General features: G+C 54.5%; 3 protein-coding genes across 3 annotated transcripts in view; 1 reads left to right on the top strand and 2 right to left on the bottom strand.

The window, feature by feature from the left end:
* Window positions 1–27: 27 nt before the first annotated feature.
* Window positions 28–3,550, bottom strand: limd2 (LIM domain containing 2). Its single transcript, XM_028819898.2, has 4 exons — window positions 3,361–3,550; window positions 2,181–2,225; window positions 1,592–1,731; window positions 28–737 (listed from the first exon to the last, which is right to left on the bottom strand). The coding sequence occupies exons 1-4, from the start codon at window positions 3,544–3,546 to the stop codon at window positions 578–580; spliced, it is 531 nt and encodes a 176-aa protein (XP_028675731.2). The 5' UTR covers window positions 3,547–3,550; the 3' UTR covers window positions 28–577.
* Window positions 3,551–14,391: 10,841 nt separating this feature from the next.
* LOC114664405 (parathyroid hormone/parathyroid hormone-related peptide receptor-like) lies at window positions 14,392–19,659 on the top strand. The gene is made up of 13 exons (XM_028818487.2): window positions 14,392–14,572; window positions 15,169–15,274; window positions 15,398–15,508; window positions 15,811–15,935; window positions 16,006–16,100; window positions 16,195–16,357; window positions 17,536–17,689; window positions 17,769–17,829; window positions 17,908–17,974; window positions 18,063–18,157; window positions 18,240–18,381; window positions 18,467–18,508; window positions 18,726–19,659. The coding sequence occupies exons 1-13, from the start codon at window positions 14,501–14,503 to the stop codon at window positions 19,041–19,043; spliced, it is 1,551 nt and encodes a 516-aa protein (XP_028674320.2). The 5' UTR covers window positions 14,392–14,500; the 3' UTR covers window positions 19,044–19,659.
* A 6-nt stretch (window positions 19,660–19,665) lies between these two features.
* Window positions 19,666–23,320, bottom strand: part of ddx42 (DEAD (Asp-Glu-Ala-Asp) box helicase 42) — a 29,444-nt gene continuing 25,789 nt past the window's right edge. The window contains 6 exon segments of the mRNA XM_028818358.2: window positions 19,666–20,813; window positions 20,904–21,002; window positions 21,148–21,258; window positions 21,338–21,564; window positions 21,701–21,977; window positions 22,071–22,168. Of these exon segments, the coding sequence (XP_028674191.1) occupies window positions 20,067–20,813; window positions 20,904–21,002; window positions 21,148–21,258; window positions 21,338–21,564; window positions 21,701–21,977; window positions 22,071–22,168 (1,559 nt within the window). The 3' untranslated portion in view covers window positions 19,666–20,066.

The following is a 23,320-nucleotide window of genomic DNA, read 5'->3' on the forward strand; positions in this document are numbered from 1 at the left end:
TAAAAATGAGCTGGCAAAGCAGCCAAAAAAAAAATGTGCCATGTGTGACAGTTGCCTGCACACAACAGTTTGGTCTCTGGCATGAGGAGTGGCACTGTCACGGTTCTTAATGTCACAGTGTTACGAAGAAGAGATTTGGGGGGGGGGGTGCCCTGGCAAAAGGTGAGTGAAGCAATGCCAGGCTGCAGCTGAAAAGCTAGGAAGTCAAGATAGAAAAGTGTGCAGTGCCAAACACCCCCCTCTAGGTGTTGCTGTGGCACCAAAGCCCCCCTCACTTGCTGCAGTGACCACACTGGCAGCACCAGGCAGTTCTAACCAACTGCATGTGCCCACCAAAAAAAAAAAAAAAGAGGCCCAGTGCCATTTGTGGTGCCTGCGACGTCCCCAGGAATCGTTTGTTCTGCTTGAAGGGGCTGTTTGGCTGCCAGTCTTCTGATAGGCGGGTGCCCTGAGGGCAAAGAAGTAAAAGCGGGGCGATTGGCACGGCCAAGGCCTGCAAGGACACTTGGGTAAGAAGTCCCCTTTGCTCAGTCAGTGCAGAAGTGGGAGCCGTGGCACTGGCGCCAGGACTCGGTCTTCATGCTGTCTTGGTGCCACTCTCCGTACTCTTGGCCACCCACAGCTCCTTGTGCTGCCGCCTGCCGAAGCCCTCGTCGTAGTTCCCTTTGCTCTTGAAGAGCTGCTGGAAGTGCGGCTTGCAGTAAAACTCGCCATGGAGGGCGGCATAGCTGCCCAGGCTGTGGAGACACAAAGAGAGGTGTGAGAGGAAGACCCACAAACCCAGTGCCCACCAGTACTGGCACTGCATCAGACCCTCAAAGAAGAGAGCCAAGTGAGTAGGGGATGGCAGCAAATCGATCATCTGAACACTTCAACATGGTCCCCCAGCCCTGGCCTGGTCACTCGTGCGGTGCCCTCCGAGGTCTCTGATGGCTGTGAGCTGCTCCTCGGGGCCCTGACTTTGGTGTAAGGCGCTATAAAAGTTTGGTGGGCAGGGACTGGAGTCAGACGTAAGGAGCTATAAATGGGATTCGGGACCCTCTGTCAAGAATGGAGAACTCGGACTTTCCATCCCATAGCCCTTTGTAAGACCACTTAATCCTGGGTGGGTGCTGGGGGTCTAACCCAGAAAGCAATGGGTGGGGAAAAAAAAAGCTGGATGCCAGTCCACCTAACTGGCACATCTGGACTGTGGGAGGACCTGCACCAAGACCCCTGCTCTTGTCACTGCCCCCCCCCACGCCACCCCAGTTTTACTTTTCTTGTAATTAAATTTAAAAAGCGCGGCGGGCTTTTGGCGCCCCCTGTGGTCACAGCTGACGAATTGAAGTTTCAAGATAAAACCGAACAAGGAGAGCAGTAAGGACTCCACATCTTCTAGCGCCTTTCAGGGTGGTCACTGAAACCCAGGCTGAGCCAGTAGGGGGCGCACTCCGAGAGTCTGGACTGCCATGGCATGGGCTGGGCATCAGTGGTCACGGCACAGGTCGCCCCTTTGTCAGCCGGTCTCAGTGGTGGCCCTCAACTGTTTCCAGGCAGATGCGTTGCTGCCCAAGGAGGGCACCGCACGATGGCGTGGCCGCCCCCTTACCTCAGCTTGGCATTGCAGTGCTTGCAGCAGAAGCAGGCCGGGTGGAAGATGTGCTTGTCGGCGACCACTCTCTCCATGGGGTAGACGGTCTTCTGGCAGGTGGCACACACCTCCCGCACTTGGGCCTTCAGGCTGAATGACTGAAACAAACGAGGAAAGGGACAAAGGTCAGGCAGAAAAGATGGGCAGGACTGCAATGGCCCCTCTCGGAGTGCCCAGCTCTCTGTGCCCACACGTGGAAGTCAACGTTGGTATCTGACAAAGCTGCCCCCTGCAGGACAGCCACTGCTCCCACCTCGATGTCATTAATGCACAGGTCAGCGCCCGCGTCACTAAAATGTGCTGAAGCCATTGGGCTCGGCTTCACTGTGTGCCGTGGTGGGTGGGCACTCGGCTAGGGTGTGCTTGGGTTCTGCACCTTCAGGCCTTGGGTTCACGCCATCCAGAGTGGGGGCTGACTGAGGGGGCACAGCCTGCAGCTGGGCTGTGACACTTGGCTTCACCCCGTGGCTGTTTGGCTATGCGTGGCCTGAGGGCGCGGGGTCGGGGTGGGCAGCAGGGCCTCGTGTGTGCTGAAGTGACGGATTACCTTGGAGCGCTGGACTGTTTTCTCCGGCGGAGTGGCGCTGCTGTCCTGCAGAGAGACACAGACAGACAGACAGAAGGTGAGTTGAACCCGAGCTGCTCTTGGCGCTGCCCGCTCTGTTGTGCCACAGCGCTGCGTGTTTTTCCTGCACTTCCTCTTTGCTTTTCCTCAACTTTTAGGTGCGGCAGCCCCCGCCCTCCCTGAAAAGGCACTATATAAGCCCCCTGCATGCACGCGACCCACCTGGTGGTGCCCTGCGAGTGCTCCCCTCCCCCAGGCACCCGTCACACACACTTCTCTGTGGGTTTCCACTTCCTGTTTGTGTGACAGGAAGGCGCTACATGAGCCGTGGGGCCACCGTCACCTGCCCCATGGCACACCCCCCAGGTCTGCCTGTTTACCTGCACAGTGCTGTGCCACCCTGAGGTGGGCAGTCTGTGGCCAGCTGGCAGACCACTTTATCCCTTGGGGATGTGGCCAAAGTGAAGCCGAGCGCGATTGGCTGGTGCTGTCAGACGTTTACCCCCAAAAAAGGAAGCAGCGCACCCCCCCGAGATGCCCGTGTACAAACTTGGTACAAACCTCACCAGTCAGGGGGCATCCTCCCTGACACAGGAAGGGCAGAGCAGCTGAGCGTAAAGTGCAGCGCCCACATCCACCAAATTAAAGCAAGCAGCAGTGAGCTCCCCACAAAGGCCACCAGCTGTGCCCTGCCCAAGTGATGCTCCCAGACTGGCACACCTGGCACTCCATGTACCCTCCGCTCAGTCAGATTGGTGCTCGCCAGTCACGGCTCAGGGTGGCAGTAGTGGGATCAGGAGTGGTCTCGTTCGTACAGCACCGAGCCGACCTCGGTCTTCAGGGGGCTCAGCGTCGTGCCAGACGGACCCCCCGCCACAAAAAGCGCCACGCAGATGTGGGACTGCAGCGCCCTTCTGCCGCAGAACCGTCTGAGCTCGAGCGGGCACCTCGGATGGCATTCCCGGGGGCCGATGGCCCGGTCCGGTAGGGTCCACTTCGCCGCCCACCCAACAGCCCTCCCGCCCCGATTGCGTGCTCTTTGTATCGCTGGCCCCCTTTGTCCGCTCGGCAGCCCCGCCGGTGTGAGAGCCGCCGTCAGCAGGCACCGCTGCTCCTCCTATCCTCCCTGCCCGTTCATTTCTCCCGCTCGGCCGCCACTCACCATCGTGCCGGCACTCCTGTCGTCCGTCGGTCGGTCGGTCGGTCGCTCGCTCTCTCGGTGCGTCTGTCTGTCTGTCTGTCGTCCGCGTGCGGCCCGCCGGCTCGTCGCCTTTTCCCTTCTTTCTGTCTCGGCGCTGAGAGCCGCTTTTTCATGGGCAGGATGTCGAAGCTGATTGGCTAATCGCATCCCACACTCCGCCTCAAAGCCCCCCCTAACCCCCCCGCGGAGCGCGCGTCTCCTTTAGAGCGCAGTCACGTGCTCGAGTTGCGCAGCGCAGCGCAGCCCCGTCAGTATGGCGCCTTTCAGGCCGCGATGTCTTGTAGGACTGGGGAGTGTAAGAGAGGGGGCGCTCACGGCGGACCGCGGATTGATGAGGGGGGGGCGGGGGGGGGGTCATTCTAACACCTCTACTTCTCGTTTCTCTTCTCGCGGCGGCTTTCCGAGTCTCGGACGCGCTTCTCGTTTTTATTGCGGCTGACCGGCGGGGGGCTGTCCTGGAGCGGGGGACCCCAACCTGGAAGGGACGCCACTCGTCCCGAGCTAAACAACAGCCGCTGTGCATCACCCAAGCGTTGGGCGAGTTGAACCCGAGTCCCTGGAGGTGGCCCACCCATTCTTTCACACTGGGTATGTCGGCTTTTGACTGGTCTGAACCCTGGCACATTTCCCCTGTCACTTAGGCCGGAGTGGGTGGCAGGCGGCACCCAGTGGTCCTCGACAAGATGGGTGGCACCCCAGTAACTCAGCCTGCCTCCCCCTTATAGCACCACAATGGTGTCCACCGTGGGATGGCACAGTGAAGGGCAGCAGGTAGGACCCCCGCCGTGGAGACTGTCAACCCAAGGCTACTCTGGCAACAGCCCACCGTCTCAATGTGTCGCCATCTTGTAAGGTAGCAGGCCGAATGATGAAACCGCGAAGAAGAAAAAAAGGAAGGAAACAAACGAAGGCCATGCCAGCGGGCAGATGAATGGGTCAAGGCCTGCCCCCTCTTGTGCCCCTCGCCTTCACGGCTCTGAGATTTAAGTGACCAACTGGCGGCCCCTGCAGAGCGTCACGAGGTCACCTAAAGTCACCAGAGTGGCTGCCCCACTCTGGGGGGGTGACCTTGAACTCCAGTCGTCCCTGTCATTCTGTCACCATCTGCCTTGTGATGGGCCTCACAGTGAAAGGCGCTATATAGATAGCACTGGGTCCTGTACTCAGGTGAGTAGCCGCCACGTCAGACCTGAATGGGTGGACTTCGAGGGTCGCTTGTTCGACCCCCCGCCTTCTTTTATTCCGCCGCTGTTTTCGTCTTTTGATGGGGAAGCAGGAGGCCCCAGCGGCCCGACAGCCACCGCAGTCTGAGGCGGGCGGACGGACGGACGTTTATGAGGAGCAGATGTGGCGGCGGCGGCGGCCGACAACAAAGAGGCAACCCGAGACTCTGGGAAAAATGGACGAGAGCCCCCCGAGGGGACCGCGGGCCTCCGCCGAAGGGACTCCCCATCGCGGGGACGCGCACACCACGGCTGAATCGACGGCGGCGCGCAGCGAAGAGCACACGCTGCAGTCCTCGGGCCTCCCACTAGAGGGCAGCAGAGCCGACCGTCAGAAATCCCGAGTGAAAGCGGCGACTGACGGGAACGACGAAGACGACAAGGGGGGGGGGGGGGGGGGGGCGGTCTGTCGAAGGTGGTCCTCTGAAGGTAACACACGGGGGTCCTATTAGGACTTCACTGTATTTGCCTCGTTATGTAAAGGGGGCTGCCCCCGGTGGGCTTGTGAGTTTCTGCCCTGATGAATGTCATTGGTCGCGGTATGGGATGTGACTGCAGATGGGCACAGCGCTGTGAATGTGACATCTCTGGATTGAAGTTGAGTCTTTTACGATTCACCCTGTAAATTAAACTTGGCTTTCTGTAGAATCCCCCCAGAAATGGCGCACCACCTTAATGCCTTTATTCCGTGGACCTTGCATGGCGACTTGATTTGATTAATGAACGTGCGCTGTTTGGGTGTATGGTGGGCAGATGTGAGCTCACATTTATGTCGTCATCACGGTGACATCCAGCATCTGAGATCCCAATGGCTCGATGGCTTTTGCTTTTCCAGCTGGGGCTCAGGCAGGTGACGCGACTTCCTCGGGGTCACACAGTGTGGGCTTTGGAGTCCAAGGCCTTAGGCGCTGAACCACCAGGTGCCAAGCCCATGTGAACCCTGGTGCCCGTCTGCCAATAAGAAACCCACAACTGCACAGCTTTGCAGCGACTTCAAGGCCTTTGTGGATGTTGCTGGCCACCTGAGCGTCTTTTCAGAAATGTTTGTTCTGATCCTCTGCCAACGTGCTGCCAACCAGAGCCAGTGTGAGTCGTCAATGCCATCCCTTTGTTATGTGTCACAATAAAGAAGAACGGAGGGGTCAAGTAGTCAGGTAAGCCCGGTGTAGCACAATGTGGGCACTGCCCATTTCGTTAGGCTCAAGTGGCACACTTAACTGGCATGTGAAGGGCTGAAGTGCACTTTGGTTGGCTATGAGCTGGCGAGAAGGTGCCCAGGTGGACATCTTGGGCATGTGACGGGCCTGGATGTGCTCTGTCACTAGAGGGGACCCCCCGATCCCATCGCCAGAGGTCCCTCACAGCTCGCTGCGCTCATCTCTTCTGTCACTTTGGGCTGAGGAGCCCCTCTACTTGTTGGTGACGAGCTCTGAGATCCACTGTGCCAGTCCTCTCTGGCGTGAGGAGGACGCTTGACGCTAAGAAGTTATGGGGGGCACAGCCAAAAGCCTAATGGCGAGCACACCACGAGCAAAAGCCAGGGGGCACGGTGGCTCAGGAAGAGCCCTCCATGTGAAGCTGACGCAGCGCCCCTCAGTGCGCACAGCGCCAGGCACCACCTGGGCATTGACCTGCGCCAAGATAAGCAGACCACCGGCGCTCGTGTTTTTCAACAGCCCAGACAGGTAAGGGGAATAAAGTGGGGGTCCTTACCAAACGATTGAATGAATCCCTGGCATCGGCGGAGGCACCACTGCTTGTTAATGAGCGTTCAGCGGGGGTCCCTCCCTGGGTGGGGTTCAGCTCCTTGTTTTGTGTCCATTTTGTGTCGTTTATTTCTGTTAATGTTACTTTGGTTATTTGTCTGCTTTGTTCTCCATGCCCTGTGCCCAAGAGGTGGGACCACCAGCCCATCGCTGCCAGGGGCAGCCCAGTAAGGGTGACGGCTTCCCACAATTCCTTGCGGTTCATCTGTTTTATGGTGCTTTGCGGAGTTTTGGGAATCCGGACCCTTTCTGTTCCATTTTCTGCCCATTCCTTGCAGTGGTGGTCTTTGGGGGTCCAACTTCTTCAGAGCATTTTTATAATTTTTTTTTTTTTTTTTAGGATTCTGTTTGCCTGGAAATCCAGCAGGGGGGGGTTTGACAGTAAAGAGCCCCCGGGTGGCCAATTCTGGAAGTGTTGCTGCTTGAGCTTGAACACACACACACACACACACACATTTTTTTTGGGTGGGCTCAAACCAAGCCCCTCCACTCCACATCAAAGCCATTGTGTCAGGTGCACCCGCTGTTGGAAAGCAGAGCTAAACGCGACTCCTAAGACTGAGTCTGCGTGTTTTATTTTAGGGGGTGGCTCTGAACTGGGGGGCTCAGCACTGGGGTGAAAGAGCAGGTGGGTCCCGATGAGTTCATTAATATTCATGAGGGGGGGCTCCACGAGTGCTGAATTTAGGATGGGGTGTATGCAAAACAGGCTTGGAGTGGAATTCTGGGAGAATCCGAATAAAACCGTCGGAGTGTTTGTCGCGTTTGGCCTTCGATAAACCAGCCAGCGTGTGTGTGAGGCGGACCCTCGGGACTTCATGGACAGTCAAACAGACCCTCGACGCTGATCGGTGGTCCCAAATGATGTCTCGCAAAGGCGCTATAAACTCAGAGGATTTTGAAAGGTGGCACTAGTGACACTTTATTGTCATTGCACAGGTACAACGAAATGCGGGCATCGCAAAGTGAACTCCATGGCGGCGCATGATGAGGAGCGTCAATGCCATTTTAAAGGACTGGGGGGTCGCGGCTCACCGGCATATGGGGCGGCCCCTTGGTGAGGCCTCCTGCACCATTCACACCGGGGGGGGGCACATCTATCTCAATTGCCTCATTGGCTTTCTGTGGTGTGTGATGGGGGCGCTGCACTCCACAGGGACACATAAGGAGGGCCGACATGAGATAAGGGGGGGGGGCAGAAAAACAAAAGGAGAACCGAAAGAAAGAAAAGGAGGAAACAGGATGGCAGTGGGTGGCACCTGCTGAGTGACCTTCATCATCTTCATCAGTGTATGCCCACCCCGTGGAGCCATCAGAATGCCGTAAAGCTGGGGGGCTGGCAGTGAAGGGGGTCCTGATGATTTCCTTGATGGATTTTTAACCTGCAGCAGCACTGCGTGTTTCTTTTCTTTATTGGATTATTTATTTGCTTCTTGAACGCTTTTGAGACCCCCGCACTTTGTTTGTTTGAATTAAAGCGGCCACGTTACCGGCGGTGGGGGGTTCAAGAGGCTCCCGGAGGGTCCGGTGGTGTGGAGCCGAGCCGAGCCGCACCATCACAGGGAGGGCAGGGGAGAGAAAAAAATAAAACTGGAGCTCAAAATAACAAATAATAAGACACTTAATAAAATAAGAAAAACAAAACACTGATAAAAAGTGGAAAGAAATGTCAGCTGGAAGCGGCGCGCGAGTGGAGGGACGAGGCGCAAATGTCAGCCGGCGGGTTATTAGTACGATGATGATGATGGTTGGTGCTCTCATACTTGGGTCTTTGAGTGGTGAGAAAAGCGCCATATAAATGTAAAGAATTCTTACGACGATGATGATGATGATGATGATGTCGCTACCGAGTTCCGTGTATTGTTAACTGGGCGCTGCACGCGCGCTGAAGATAAAACTGAGCGCTTCCTCCGACGTGACGTTTTCCGAGTCCTCTTTACCGCAGCGTCCTGCCCGCTTTCAAAGAGATCGCAACCCGTTCGCATAAAAATCAGACGAAACACAGCGGCGAGCACCGAAACGACAAAAAAATAAAAGTAAAAATAAAGCCACGCAGGCGGCCGCGCGCACACAAGTCGGCGGGCACGACGGCGTTCAGCACTGAGCATGCGCCAAATGGCGCGCGAGCACGAGGCAGTCAGAAACCATTAGACGTTCGTGCGCCTGCGCCAAATCAACCACGGGCAGCACTAAGCTCCTCGCGACACCCCCAACTTAAAGCGGGCGACCCCAAAGAAACGAAAGGAAGAAACTCGCAAAGCGCAGTCGGGAGCCGCTCACCGTCTGCCACCCCCGACAACACTCGGCCAGGGGAGGCGGCCAATGTGGGCGGCCTCGCGTCATCCACGGCGTCCGATGGTTTTCACCGTGAAGAGAAATTCAATAAAAATATAAACAGCAAGTACAAAATTGAAAAGGAGTGCAGTTTAACAAGTCACACACTTGGCAGCGCCTTGGGGTGGTGGTGGGGGTCCTCATCGTGCCCCCCCACAGTCCAAAGACATGCAGGTGAGGTGACATCAAGCTGACCCGAGTGTGTGTGTGTGTGTGTGGACGCTCTCTGCGGTGGGTCCTGCCCTGCCCCCTTGTGACCCTTGTCTGGTGGGCTGCCGAGTCCCCCAGTGTGTCATCACGTCCAGTGTGCTGCTGCTGCATTGGCTCAACGTGACAACACGCGGCGGTTCGCTGTCACATTTAGGTGCCTTCATTTGGTGGCCCGTCACTTGTCCCCTTTTTCTGGTGTATCCTTGGGAATTGTCCAGCAGTCGTCCACCTGCCACCACACTGTCACTCAGGACTGTCCCCGTCCCTTCTTAGTAGGCCCTCATATCCTGATATCACTGAAATTCTAAGCACGCTGAGCCTCGGGTCGTAAGTCACCTCCTTAAACGTAACAAAGTCATTTCACGAGGTGTCCATCATTTGATCGTCACTGTCAACTACAACCTCCTAAAGGACTTCTGTGGATGGCACCACGGCTCTCGTTCAGAGTCGCTCAGCGCGCCATCAGACGTTTACAACTCGGGGCACAAGCCCACCGCACGGCCGCCATCTTCTGTTAGGACTTTGCCGAACTGCCTCATTAAGCCCCGCCTACTCGGAAGCATCCAGTGGGCGTGGCTAATGATGAGAACTGGGAAAAGCAGAGAAGGTGAAGTGTCATGGCGGCCAATGGGACAGCAAATGATGAAAGAGCAAAGGAAGGGGACGTCCAGCAAGAGACCCTCCGCGGTGAGACGGGCGCAGGCATCAGGGCAAGTGACATGGGGGGGGGATAAGAAAGTCCATGTATTTCTAGAACTTGAAACAGAAAAACCAACATGACATCTCAGACTGGCCCCCAAAGAGAGGCATCCGTCTCCATCCAAACGTTTTGTGGGCAGAGCCATGAAGATGGCTGCTGTGCCGTCTCCCTATAATCGTCCTCCATGGACTCAGAAGACACGCCAAACAAACGAAAGGACGACAAGGCCGCTGCCCAGAACGGCGCGTCACACGAACTTCATTAGGAGCTGCGACTGACTGTTGGTAGCCGAGTTTTCATTGTGGGATTCTATGGAGGCCAAAGGAAGTGAGAAGCCCCCCGTCTTTGTGGCCTGATTTTAGATGACGGAGACCAGTGACATTTGTTAGCGGTGGCACTGACATGTGTCCTCTCCTCTGACCGCACACCGCCATTGACAAGTGCCAGTCTGCTTTGTCCCTTTACTCGATGCCACCGAATGTCGGGCTTGGTGATTATTTGCACCGACTCCTCCACGTCACCTTCTGGCTCGACTCGCGGGTTTGCTGTTTTCAGACACGGAGCTCCTGCTGCACGTTTGTCATTTTTGGTTGAATATCAGGGACGATCACCTCGAGGACAGTCAAGGAGACGGGAATCCAATCAGCTGATGGTACGGCGCAGGCGGAAGGGCCACGGAATTGTCAGGCAGCGAAATGTTGAAAGGGGCAAAGGTCAACTCGGACAGACGGACAGACAGACGTAATCCCACATCTGGCTTTGGCACCACACTTTGTAAAAACACATTTAAAGTAAAGAGTTCAGTTTTAAAAAATCCAACAGAAATTGAGCTTGTGGCTGTGCGGGGGGCCGCGTCACGTGAGGTCCTGTGAAGGTCCAGTAATCCGTCGTCAAGGACATCGAGGAGCCGCCAGTCCAGCTCAGCCAGCTTGGACTTCGTGCCTTTTGGGTCACCCAGTGCTTCTCTCAAATGGAAGTGAGTGGTGGCTTCTGACAGATTTAGGGGACACTCGACTCAAAGGAAGCTGTCAGAACATCCTGAACACGTGACGCCCACCTGGCTGACGGACACTCAGCCATCTCGTTTGGAGAAGCCCCCAAGTGAAGGTTTGGAGTTTGCTGCTTGGCCTCGGATGACCTTCTGCTGGTGACGCCACCAACTCCTCAGGGTCTGCTGCTGTTCTGAGTTTTCAAGGACGTGTGGATGTGCTGCTTGGGGTCCTTGAGGCCCCTCGTGTTTCACTTGTGTCTCAGGGATTAAAAGGTGAAGGAGCTCCTCACGTATCTGTCAACCCCTTCAGCCACACACAAAGGCGGCCCACCAAACGTCAAAATCTGAACTGGACAGCCACTTGGTTTTTGTGTCATTAAACATTTCAGATGTCACCTTCAGGTGGCCTGTGTCACCAAAACAGACGTCCACCCAGTGGCACCACAGCATGTCAACTGGGTGGTCTTTACTCCTGTAGCTTCATTTACATAATATTTAAATATTTCAGTATACTGCCATCAGCACACGGGGACAGGTGACGTTCCAGTGATGAAGTCCTAAATCATTTGCAGAGTTGAGGGCAATGTGACCAGGACATCGTCATCAAGCCCTGCAGCTTCCAATTCCACCATTTTGTGATTATGAATTTATTGCATTTAACATTAATTGAAAGTGACTTCATAAGGTGACACTGATGATGACAACGACACAGTCATGCTGGGTCTTCTTATGCTCTCCCGGGACAAATGTATTTCTTTTATAAAGCATTGAACACGTCAGGTCGGCCACTAGGGGGCTCTTTGCTCGCCGCGGTGTAATTCGAGCTTCGTGTTCTTCAGGCCTTTTGAATCAGAAGAAAAGGGCCTTTAAAGACGGTGATCAGCATGAGCTCAAGCGCGTGCAGAAGGAACTCCGAGTCCAGCTCAGGAGCAGTACAGGAGAAAGCTGGAGCAGAAGTTGCAGAACAACAGCATGAAGGAAGTGTGGGATGGGATGAAGATCATCACTGGCTGCAGCTCGAAGCAGGGTGCCACCATCGAGAGAGACGTGAAGAGAGCAAACCAAATGAACATCTTCTTTAACAGGTTTGACCACCCTAACCCACTCTCACCTCGGATTACTGCACTCTCTACACATCCTTCTGCTGATACCAGCATAGGAGAGACATCCCCACCCACCATTACAGCAGCGCAAGTGAGCAGAGAGCTGAGGAGACTTTGTGCCAGCAAAGCAGCGGGTCCAGATGGAGTATCGCCACGACTGCTGAAGGTCTGTGCATCGGAGCTGGGGGGCCCTCTACAGCGCATCTTCAACCTGAGCCTGGAACAGGGGAGAGTCCCGAGGCTTTGGAAAACATCTTGTATCACCCCAGTCCCAAAGGTATCACGTCCTAGTGAGCTGAATGACTTTCGGCCTGTTGCTCTGACATCACATGTGATGAAGACCTGGAGAGGCTGCTGCTTCACCACCTTAGGCCACAGGTTCAACACGCCCTCGACCCTCTGCAGTTTGCATATCAGGAGAAGGTGGGAGCGGAAGATGCCATCATCTATATGCTACACCGATCCCTCTCTCACTTGGACAGAGGCAGTGGTGCTGTAAGAATTATGTTTCTAGACTTCTCTAGCGCCTTCAACACAATCCAACCTCTGCTCCTTAGGGACAAGCTGACAGAGATGGGATTAGATTCATACCTAGTGGCATGGATCGTGGACTATCTTAAAGACAGACCTCAGTATGTGCGTCTTGGGAACTGCACGTCTGACATTGTGGTCAGCAACACAGGAGCGCCACAGGGGACTGTACTTTCTCCGGTCCTGTTCAGCCATCGGACTTCCAATACAACTCGGAGTCCTGCCATGTGCAAAAGTTCGCTGATGACACTGCTATCGTGGGCTGCATCAGGAGTGGGCAGGAGGAGGAGTATAGGGACCTAATCAATGACTTTGTTAAATGGTGCGACTCAAACCACCTACACCTGAACACCAGCAAAACCAAAGAGCTGGTGGTGGATTTTAGGAGGACCAGACCCCTCATGGACCCCGTGATCATCACAGGTGACTGTGTGCAGATGGTGCAGACCTATAAATACCTGGGAGTGCAGCTGGATGATAAATTAGACTGGACTGCCAATACTGATGCGCTGTGCAAAAGAGGACAGAGCCGGCTATACTACCTTAGAAGGCTGGCGTCCTTCAACATCTGCAATAAGATGCTGCAGATGTTCTATCAGACAGTTGTGGCGAGCGCCCTCTTCTACGCAGTGGTGTGCTGGGGAGGCAGCATTAAGAGGAAAGACGCCTCACGCCTGGACAAACTGGTGAGGAAGGCAGGCTCTATTGTTGGCATGGAGCTGGACAGTTTAACATCTGTGGCAGAGCGAAGGGCGCTCAGCAGGCTCCTATCAATTATGGAGAATCCACTGCATCCACTTAATAGTATCATCTCCAGACAGAAGAGCAGCTTCAGCGACAGACTGCTGTCACTGTCCTGCTCCACTGACAGATTGAGGAGATCGTTTCTCCCCCAAACTATGTGACTCTTTAATTCCACCCGGGGGGGTAAACGTTAATATTTAACATTATACATAGTTATTGTCTGTTTTTTTCACCTGTATTATTATCATTCTTTAATTTAATATTATTTATTGTATCAGTATGCTGCTGCTGAAGAATGTGAATTTCCCATCGGGATTAATAAAGTATCTATCTATCTATCATATTTGAGGAGTCCCGGTGGCGCAGCAGTTAGCGCCGCAGCCCCTCAGCTCCAAGACGCAGGGGTCAAATCCCAGCCTGCTCCCTTTCGGTGTGCTTTGCTCTTAGTCGTTTTCTAACGAGGACCCCGTGCTCTTTTAATTATTATTATTGTTGGTTATTCAGTCCGACGCGTCTTAGATTTGATCTCCCCACAGGGGGCGCTGTTTCAAGTCCTAGTGGCGTACACGACTGAGGCGCGGGCCCCGACGGTTCAACTTCAATTTCAGTTGCTTTTTTTTTGACATTTGCACCGTCCGCCGCTGACATTCATGTGAAGAACTTAAAAGTCAAAAAGAAACGAAAAAGCAGCGCCGCGCATGAAAACACGGGCCGGGAGCACAAAGGCGGAAGGCGGCGAATAAGCAGATTTCGGCCGTTCTGCTCCGCTGTGACAGGCGCTCTGGTGGACACTGAAGGGGCGACCCTGCCTGTCAATACGCACGGCCACGCCCACTAACGTCGGGTCATCAACGGAGTCCCGTGGACTGAGCACAGCCAACAGGGCGAGCCGCGCAGGCGCCAAGTCCGGGAGGGGACCGAGGGGTCCTGATAAGAATCACAATAATAATAATAATAATAATAATAATAATAATGACAACAGCAACAATGCAGCACGAGATTCAAATACGCGCGACTGCCCGCCCTGACGCCACCCTGCTGTCGTGCCCTAGTGTGACATTTTGTGCCTCCTATTGCTGTCTACACGTCAGTATTGCTGCTCCGTCTTTGTGTCGTCTCGTTCGTGTTTTTATTTTAAATCTTAACTCCAATTCTATTTTTAATGTATTATTTGCACCTCACGCTGTCACACTCTGGCCCCCCGTCTGTATCATTTGCACCTCACGCTGTCACACTGTGCCCCCCCGTCTGTATAGAAGTGAGATGACTTATAATAAAGTTCACTTTGACTCCTCATTTCAAGTTCATTATTTTATCTCCGAGCTCGCACGCTGAGGCAGATGCGCCGGCCGCCGAAGGGTTAAACGCGTCTTGGCTGGGGGGCGTGATGGGCGCGGAGCAGTAAGCCCCTCCGGCCCCCCGGCCAGTAGGGTGCACATCAGCGCGCGCGTGAAGACGCCGAGATGGCCGAGGGCTGACCAGCGCCGGGCTCGGTCACCATGGACGGCGGACTCCTCGTGCTCCGTCTACTCTTCGCCTGCTGCTGCGCCTTCCGCGTGGCCGCCGCACTGGTAAGAAGGACCCGCCGCTGTCGCCGCTTCTCGTGCCCGCGGTCACCCAAAAGAAACTCGGAAGGGACGAGAGGGGAAAATAAAAGGAAAGAAGGAACACCGGGGGTCCGAACGGAGGGGCGCTATGCTGTCGCACGGTGGTCACTCTGCCATGCCGCCACTTTGGGGTCACAGGTGGCGCTTTTGCCTTTCTAATTTGGCAGCAGGCTTTTCTTGGGGTCAGTATATTGTCCGGTGGGGGTCCAGCATGCTGACAGTCGCCGCCGCTCCCATGCTGGCACACCCTGCTGTGAAATTCCACACTTGGCAGCGAGTGACCTCTGACCCTGACAGTGGGCAGCAATATTTGGAGGACAAAGCGGCATACTGTACATGAGTTTGAGTAGCAAGAAGAGGGGAGAGGGATGCCCCCCCTGGTAGCCCTGAGCACAGCACCCCCCAAGTTGCAGTACTTACCTTGCGACGCTGCCTCCATCATGTCCACCGAGTCATTCTGCTGCTGTCGTTCCTCTTATGAAAGGCGCTATATAAAAGGAGTCGTCCCTGACCGATGACCCACCATGGCCACCCTCACCGGGCTCTCTGCTTGCTGGCAGGTGGACGCCGATGACGTGATCACCAGAGAGGAGCAGATGTACCTGCTGGCCGAGGCCATGTGGAGCTGCAACCGAAGCCTCAGGGCCCAGCTGGAGGACATGAAAGGTAATGGGGGGCAGCCCAGGGGTGGGATCAGGAGACATGGAGACCTCAGCGAGTTTCTTGGGGGTTTGTCATTGGTGGTCTTGATGTCTGTGACGCAGTGACACTTGTGTCTCCACATTCTAGATGGACACTGCCCGCCAGAGTGGGATGGCATTATCTGCTGGCCGCCAGGTGCCCCGAGCTCATTGGTGTCCGTGCCGTGTCCCGAGTACATCTATGACTTCGACCACAACGGTAGGCCTTCAAGAATCTCGACACCTCTACCCACCCCAAGGGGTCCGGAGCCCATCAGGCAGGCTTCCTTCAACTTGATGTGCACACCGTGTGGGTGAGCAGTTGGTGAGCAACCAGGCCAGATGTCAGTGCCCATTCAGGGTGGTCTGCTCACCCCCCCACTTGGCCATCCAATCGGATTTGCTTACTCACCACTGAGGGTCACTCTGGCCACAACGAATGTCCTCAGTGAATGCCAGGTGCCAAGGTGACCTGATGACCACCTGCCTTGCCATTCCTTGTCTTCTTGTTTTATTGTCCAGGCCATGCCCATCGCCAGTGTGACCAGTTGGGACACTGGGAAGTGGCCAGCACTGTGAACCGCACCTGGGCCAACTACGCCGAGTGCACCCAGCGATTCCGCACGGACCACAGGAGCCGAGAGGAGGTAGGCACTCGCAGGCTGGCAGAGGTCACCACCAAGTGACCGCGGTCACCTCAAGTCTTGTCTGTTCCAGGAGGTCTTCGACCGTCTGCAGATGATGTACACCGCCGGCTACTCCCTGTCACTGGCATCACTCCTGGTGGCCGTCACCATCCTCTGTCACTTCAAGTAAGAACTGGCCACTTTAAAGGCGCTATACAGAAACAAAGAGAGGCCCCCGTGGCCGTCTCACACCTTTGTCTTCTCGTCTCTCCCACCCCAGGCGGCTCCACTGCACCCGCAACTGCATCCACATCCACCTGTTTGTGTCCTTCATGTGCCGCGCTGCCAGCATCTTCACAAAGGACGCCATCGTCACCTCCATGTCTGAGGCTGCAAACCTCCGGGCGGACGAGAGGGGCGTGGGAGAGCAGCGCCACCCACTGGTGAGTAACATCAAGACCCAAAATCCAAGGCCCACCTCAAGCGCGCCTTACATGTAGAGCTTCAGGGAGGGTCCGGCCCTGATGAAGACCCCTTCTCCCTGAAATGCGTTGGCCCACAGCCGGTGACACAACACCAGCACTGAGTGGACTTGTGTGGAGGACATGGTGGCTTTGATCTTGAACTTCACAGAAGGTAAAGGCCACTGGGCTCCATGCTGGCACCTCAGATCTTTAAACACGCAGATGGCCGATTGAAACTTCTAACACACAACGCCCAGTTGACAGAACGGGCATCAAGCAGGCCAGGTGGACAAAACAGAAAATGGGACTGATGCGGACCACCAGACAGCTTTGGGTAAGAGAGGGTGGGAATCAAACTGGAGAAGTGGGCACACAGGACAGAGCATGGAGACTGGGGCACCACAGGGTTAAACACAACAAGGGGTGACCGCCAGGGGGCAGCTGCTCTTTCTGAGATCCATTAGTGACGGGACAGGAATAGAAAGCCCCCGTCACAGACTTCATTTACATAACCCAGGTGAGTGGGGGGCAGCGCAGTGCTTGGCTGGGACCACCGCTCATGTAGTTTGACCGCTTCGTCGATGGTGACGACTCACTTGTGGCAGAGCTGAAAACCAATGACGCCCAGAAAGACGCGGACCACCTGCCCGGGACGGAGCTCACGACCCTTAGAGACATCAAAGTGTGGCTGGCTGACCGTCCGTCCTCAGAGTCATCTCACTGCTCAGCTCCTGCCAGGTGTGACCCCGACCTCCTCAAGGTGCCAAGTCCAGAGACATCGGTGACAGAGTGGGCAATCTGAACCTTCAAACATCACCCTCTGAGGAGCCATCAGGGGCACAGTGGGTAGTGTAGCACCTCCTATGTGTGCCAATGCAGGTCACACTCAGGCCGTGCGACGTCCGAGGCGGGCAGCACCACCTTCACTTCTAATCTCCATCTTACAAAAAAGACAAAGCCACACAGGAGGAAGACCTGATCAGGGGACCCTGAGGGCAGTGACCTTCACATCACTGGTCAGTAAGAATACGGGGGGCACATTTCATACTAACAGTGGAAAGCACCAGACACACAAGTAGTGTGGTGGGCATTTAGGGGTGGATGCCATTATACCCAAGGGAGGTGAATGGGTTGGCACTTCCTGCTTTGTCCTGCAGGTGGCGTGTAAGCTGGTGGTCACCATGTTCCTCTACTTCCTGGCTACCAATCACTACTGGATTCTGGTGGAGGGCCTCTACCTGCACAGCCTCATCTTCATGGCGTTCCTGTCCTACAAGAACTACCTGCGCGTGCTGACGCTCATCGGCTGGGGTGAGTTCTGGGTGGGCCGCGGGGCTCCTGCAGTCCTGGCTTAGGTGGCACTCATGTCGCCATGTCCTCTGCCCTACAGGGATCCCCGCAGTGTTTGTGTCCGTGTGGGTCAGCGTGCGGGCCTCCCTGGCAGACACCCAGTAAGTAGGTGACTCTGGGGCACAGGGGACCACCCCCACCCTGCGTCAGAGGCTCACCCGCTGTCTGTCTGTCTGTAGGTGTTGGGACATCAGCGCTGGAAGGCTCAAGTGGATTTACCAAGTGCCCATTCTGGTGGCCATCATTGTAAGAGGCCTGCCGCAGTGTTGCTGGCAGAGGTTTGATGCCCTAACAGGGTTGGCCACCCGCTCACCTGCCCTCCTTTCAATTTCAGGTCAATTTCTTTCTGTTTCTCAACATCGTCAGAGTCCTGGCCTCCAAGCTCTGGGAGACCAACGCAGGGAAGCTGGACCCCCGGCAGCAGTACAGGTGAGTGTGTCCATCGAGACCTTCAAGGGGTGTTGTGTGTGTGTGTGGCGACGACTCACCCGCACCCTGCCACTGACCACAGGAAGCTGCTCAAGTCCACCCTTGTGCTGATGCCCCTCTTCGGAGTGCACTACGTGGTGTTTGTCGGCCTGCCTTACACCGAGGTCTCTGGGACCCTCTGGCAGATCCAGATGCACTACGAGATGCTGTTCAACTCCACTCAGGTCAGTGGGTGACTCGAGGAACGGGGCGTGGGCCGTGGTGCCAGTAAGGCCATCCACTAACTCTGCTCTGCTGTCCTCCCACCAGGGCTTCTTTGTGGCACTCATCTACTGTTTCTGCAATGGAGAGGTAAGTGAAAACGAAACGCCACACATGGCTGCCCCCCCACAGTGGTACCCGGTGCCCGTGTGTCTACAGCGCTGCGCACTCCTCTGATGACAACACTCGAGTCCGAGTGACACAAATCAGGCTAAGAGTCGTCATCTTAATACAGCGCTTTTCACTGATGGCAGCTATCCCAGAGTCCTTTGCATGTCACTTGTCTGTCACTCTGTGTCTCCCTCAGGTGCAGGCGGAGCTCAAGAAGGCCTGGCTGCGCCGGGACACGTCCCTCAACTTCAAGCACAAGGGCCGAGCGGCTAGCAGTGGTGGGGGTAGCGGCTACTATGGTGGCACCACCTCCCACACCACCAACAGCGTGAACCTGAGCATCGCGGCGGCCACAAAGTGCCCCAGTGGGATACTCCTGGGCGGGCGGCCCCCCGTCCTGCCCGGCTCACCCACAGAGGCGACGCACCAGGAGAGTCTGGGAGAAAACCGGCAGCTGCTGGAGCCGGAGAGACTGGAGACGCGGCTCGAGTGGGAGCTGGAGACGGCACTGTAACAGGGTAGCATGTAAAGACAAATCAATAAAGTCTCGTGTGTCATGGAGTCCTGCTGCTCATGCGCTTGTGTGACCTCACGTCCGTCACAATGGAGAAGCGGTCTACGCTTTATCAGACACGAGTGTTCACCCAAATTTAAACAGCGACTCCAACCAAACCAACCTCTGCGCCAACACGCACTGGCCTGGGTGCCCCACTGAGGGCCTAGAGCAGTGGTCCTTAGTGGCGAAGAGCAAGGCAGCCAGTAGACCACCACACCCCTCAGTGACCGGGTCAACAGAGAAAAAACGAGACGAACGGTCAAACACCGGGCTGTCACGAGCACCATGAGGAATTTCACTCCCGAATGCAACAACCTGACCAACGGCAGTGGGAAAAGCATAGCGGGCCGGCCCACCGCAACCTGAAGAACAAATAAGGCAGGCGCCTCCTCCACGCAGAGACTTTTAAAAAGAGCTTTATTAGCACAGATCCCAAAAGATCAGGTCGGCATGTCCAGAAAGCCACACAGAAGCCAGGTCATATGGAGCAAGGGGGGTCCATAGGGGGCACAAGCAAATTTAAGATGTCCTTGGTCCTTCCCCCTGTATGATGACACAATGAAACAAGCCTGGCCTGTTGTAGGCTGCAACAGAAACCTGCAGTTACTAGACTGTCCAGCAGGTGGTGCTCAAGCCTGGTTCAGCCATAGGCTTACATTTACAAATGGCTGCTCTACCCACTACAGTAGAGTCGACACAAAGCAGGAAGAGGAAAAGAGAGAGCAGCCTGTGTTGAGTGTTGCTGGTGTGTACACTGCCACCCCCCACACCTGTACGATGCCCTGTCACCTTCCAGAACGGCTATCCAAGTCTTCATTTAAAAAACAAAAAAACAAAAACAAAAAAAAAAAAAAAAACACAGAGCAAACACCTCTATGAAAACGCAATGAACCCAAATGTCCCATCTGAAACCCGACAAACCCACCCACCCTACTCAGGCAACACTTACAACGCAGACAAACATGAGTGGCACTTCTGCATCTAGCTGTCCCACCTGCTCTTTCGGCGCTTTGGCGGATCTGGGACAGCAAAGCTGTCGTCACTTTTGTCACCTCCCTTGTCACTGTGCCTTTCCCCTCCCCTTTCAGAGCGGTCACCCCCTCCTCGCTCCCCACGATACTCGCCGCCCCTTTCCCCTCGGTCTGATCGCTCACTACTCCTCTCACTTCTGCTCTCCCCTCCACGGTCACTGCGGCTGTCTCTGTCCCTCCGGCTGCTGCTGTCACCGTTACGATTATCACCATGACGACCACTGCTGTGGCCAGAGCGACGGCTATCATTGTAACGATCCCGGTCTCCATGACGATCCCGGTCACGGTCTCTGTCCCGTTCCCGTTCTCTATCTCGTTCCCGGTCCCCATGACGGCCACTGTCACCATACCGATGGTGACTGTCCTCATGACGGCCCTTATTGTCTCCATAGCGACCTTTGGCATTCTCCCAGGGCTGACTGGGCAGGTTTGCTGGGGAACTTGGGAAGTCAGAACTGAAACCTGACATAGGTGGGTATGCCGAACTCCGATCAGGTAAGCAAGCCATGGATACTTGCGTGGGTACCGAGGGAGTTACTGCCAACTGCAAGCTCTCCTGAATATGCAAGGCATTTGGATTGCCAGAGGGTAGAGAGTTTAGGCTGCCCGCACTTGTCCAGCCAGTTGAGCTGTTGGAGGTATTGGTCAGCTTAGGTGACATACCAGACGCAGCCACAAAATGGTTCTTATACTGGGCCTGTAATGGAGAAAAGCAAGTGATGAAGAGGCAACTGCACTGTTGGAAGAAGAGAAAAAGCACCGAAAACCTGAGGCACTGCCCTCGTACCTGGAAAGCAGCTTTCATTGCAGACATTCTGTCCCCCATTGCTCCTGTGGATGGTCTATAGGCTTCATAGTTGCTCATCACTGCACTGGTGCTCTTCTCCTAGAAGACCAAAAGTAATCACAGTGACCACATGACTAATGCCACTGCCACCCTCCCTCCCTCCAAGCAGGCCTGATTAGTAATTCCAGGTCTAAACCTATACTGTACTGTGCTGTGCCCACAGTGCTGGGGGCTTCATTCTCACCGAAACGTCTGCTCCTAAGCCGGGCCTCTCTCGATAACCCAGTCCACCCCCGCCAATATTCAGCTTCTTTCCTTTTCCGCCTTTGAAGCGCGACTTCCGAAACCATGGGTTCTGGGGACAGAATTGCACATTATTCCTCTTCATTTGCTCACAAACGGCCCCATAACTAAATACTGTAAAACATCCTTACCTGCATAGCTAGGTCCATTAACTCCTTGGGGACATTCTGATTGGCTCCTTCCAAATTGCGAACAAGATCTCCAGCAAAGGAGGTATCCTTGTGCGTCAGCAGCGTGTGGGCCACACCCTTCTCGCCTGCGCGGCCAGTACGTCCAATTCGATGTGTGTGTGTGTCAATGTCTCTGGCCACGTCATAGTTCACCACCGTTTTAATTGAGGGGATGTCCAAACCACGTGCTAGACAGCATTGCAGAGGAGACACAGTTAAAATGGCGGACTTTCCCCATACACTTTACACAGTTGTAAGGCGTGCACGTTAGGATGAGGTATGAAGTTGTCGACAATGACTAATAACGGCATATCAGCAGCTCACCTGCCACGTCAGTAGCCACCAGGACAGGGAGTTGATTCTTCTTGAATTCTCCAATCACCTTGTTTCTCTCGCTCTGATCCATGTCTCCGTGCAAGAGGCCTAGGCTATACCCCTCCTGAATCAAGTTGTTGGCCAGCTCCTCACAGTTGGCTTTTTTGGTGACAAAGACAAGGACAGAGCCAGCGGACGTAAACTTTACCAGGCGACGTGTTAGCCAGCCCCACTTCTCCAAGCCACTGGAAAGGATATCCACAATCTGAGTGACATCCTCGTTTGCCTATGCATAAAACAGAACAGACAGCGAGCTTCCTCAGAGGAGTTCAGCGCTATGGCAGAGGGGAGTGTCGAGATTCTCACCAGGAGCACATACCTCTCCAATGTCACCCTGGACCACTCGAATGGGATCCACCAAAATGTCCCTGGCCAGTTTCTCAATCTTCCTGCGGAATGTTGCACTGAAAAGGAGCGCTGAAAAGAAAGTATAACGAGTCAGTGTGCTCATCTTCATAAAGCAAAACACAACTGTGACATTAATATCTGAATGAAGAATACACTCAACTGTGCACAACAGTTTGAACTTTCAAGAAGTGCATGAAAAATTTGACTGCCTTTGACCGATGGCACAGGTCTCTTCAATTTTGCAGGAATTTTCAGATTGCTGCGTAACATTTAGACATTGCTTACAGGAAAAGCTTATGGGTGACTACCATTGTTACAACAAAGAGACCTTTGTGAAAGGTGAGCTGCTCCATGGAGTCCCATTAGGGCTCGGCTCCACCCTGGAGGAGTCCGCTGATGCGAGGCTCTATCTAGCGGGTCTAAAATCCATCAGTTTATACCCCAAGCAGAGCTAAATGTAGACAGGCAGTATGGTGTAGTGGTTAAGGCTTTGGACTGTGAACCCAAACCCCACTGCTGCCACTGTGAGACCAAAAGCATGTCACTTCAACCTGCCTGTGCTCTTTGGAAAAACGAAAGAAAAGGAACCAACCAACTGTATGTCACTTGGGTTTGGATAAAGACGTCAGGCAAATAACTAAATAATAGGGGCCAATAAAACAGAGTGACACACACTTTGAGCGATGGGTCTCTTTCTAAATGTTGGATTATTTGCAGAAGAACTTCAGTGAAACTGCCTGTCACAGCATAAAGACAAAAGCTACACAAAGTCGTTACCCTACTTCAGCTGACTGCAGCCTCTTTGACGTGCTGGAGGACCGAGCACATACCATCCACGTACACACAGAAGAGATGCTACGAGCACAGGAAGCTCAGCACTGCAACTCGTCCCAAAGTGTTTTATGAGGTGCCTGACTTGTCACTTTTACTCTAGAGCACCTGCGTTCACACACGTCCTCTTAAATGATGGGAATCAAACTAGCACTCCATGCTTTATGTGGTCTGTGGTCACCCTACTTGTCACAAACTTAATACAGGAATGTAGGAATTGCTGATTCACATTAAACTAAACTCAAACAAATTTTTAATTTTCAAATTTTAATTAGTCCAAATGAACATCCTAAAGCCCACACACAATCTGCTCATAATCACATGTGGCTTGCACACTGCTACCTCAGCTTTAGTCCCTCTTTAACCACAGACAGCACTCACACGTAAATA

This window comes from Erpetoichthys calabaricus, chromosome 14 (assembly GCF_900747795.2).
Source record: "Erpetoichthys calabaricus chromosome 14, fErpCal1.3, whole genome shotgun sequence".
NCBI lineage: Eukaryota > Metazoa > Chordata > Cladistia > Polypteriformes > Polypteridae > Erpetoichthys > Erpetoichthys calabaricus.

Bases quoted from the DNA above. Each gene is read 5' to 3' on its own strand.
- limd2 (XM_028819898.2), bottom strand. From the start codon at position 3,546: ATGCGATTAGCCAATCAGCTTCGACATCCTGCCCATGAAAAAGCGGCT. The intron at 1,732-2,180 runs GTAATCCGTCAC...CGTTTGTTTCAG, and splicing joins AAACAGTCCAGCGCTCCAAG to TCATTCAGCCTGAAGGCCCA. The intron at 738-1,591 runs GTAAGGGGGCGG...GTGTCTCCACAG, and splicing joins CACTGCAATGCCAAGCTGAG to CCTGGGCAGCTATGCCGCCC.
- LOC114664405 (XM_028818487.2), top strand. From the start codon at position 14,501: ATGGACGGCGGACTCCTCGTGCTCCGTCTACTCTTCGCCTGCTGCTGC. The intron at 17,690-17,768 runs GTGAGTTCTGGG...TCTGCCCTACAG, and splicing joins GCTGACGCTCATCGGCTGGG to GGATCCCCGCAGTGTTTGTG. The intron at 17,830-17,907 runs GTAAGTAGGTGA...GTCTGTCTGTAG, and splicing joins GCCTCCCTGGCAGACACCCA to GTGTTGGGACATCAGCGCTG.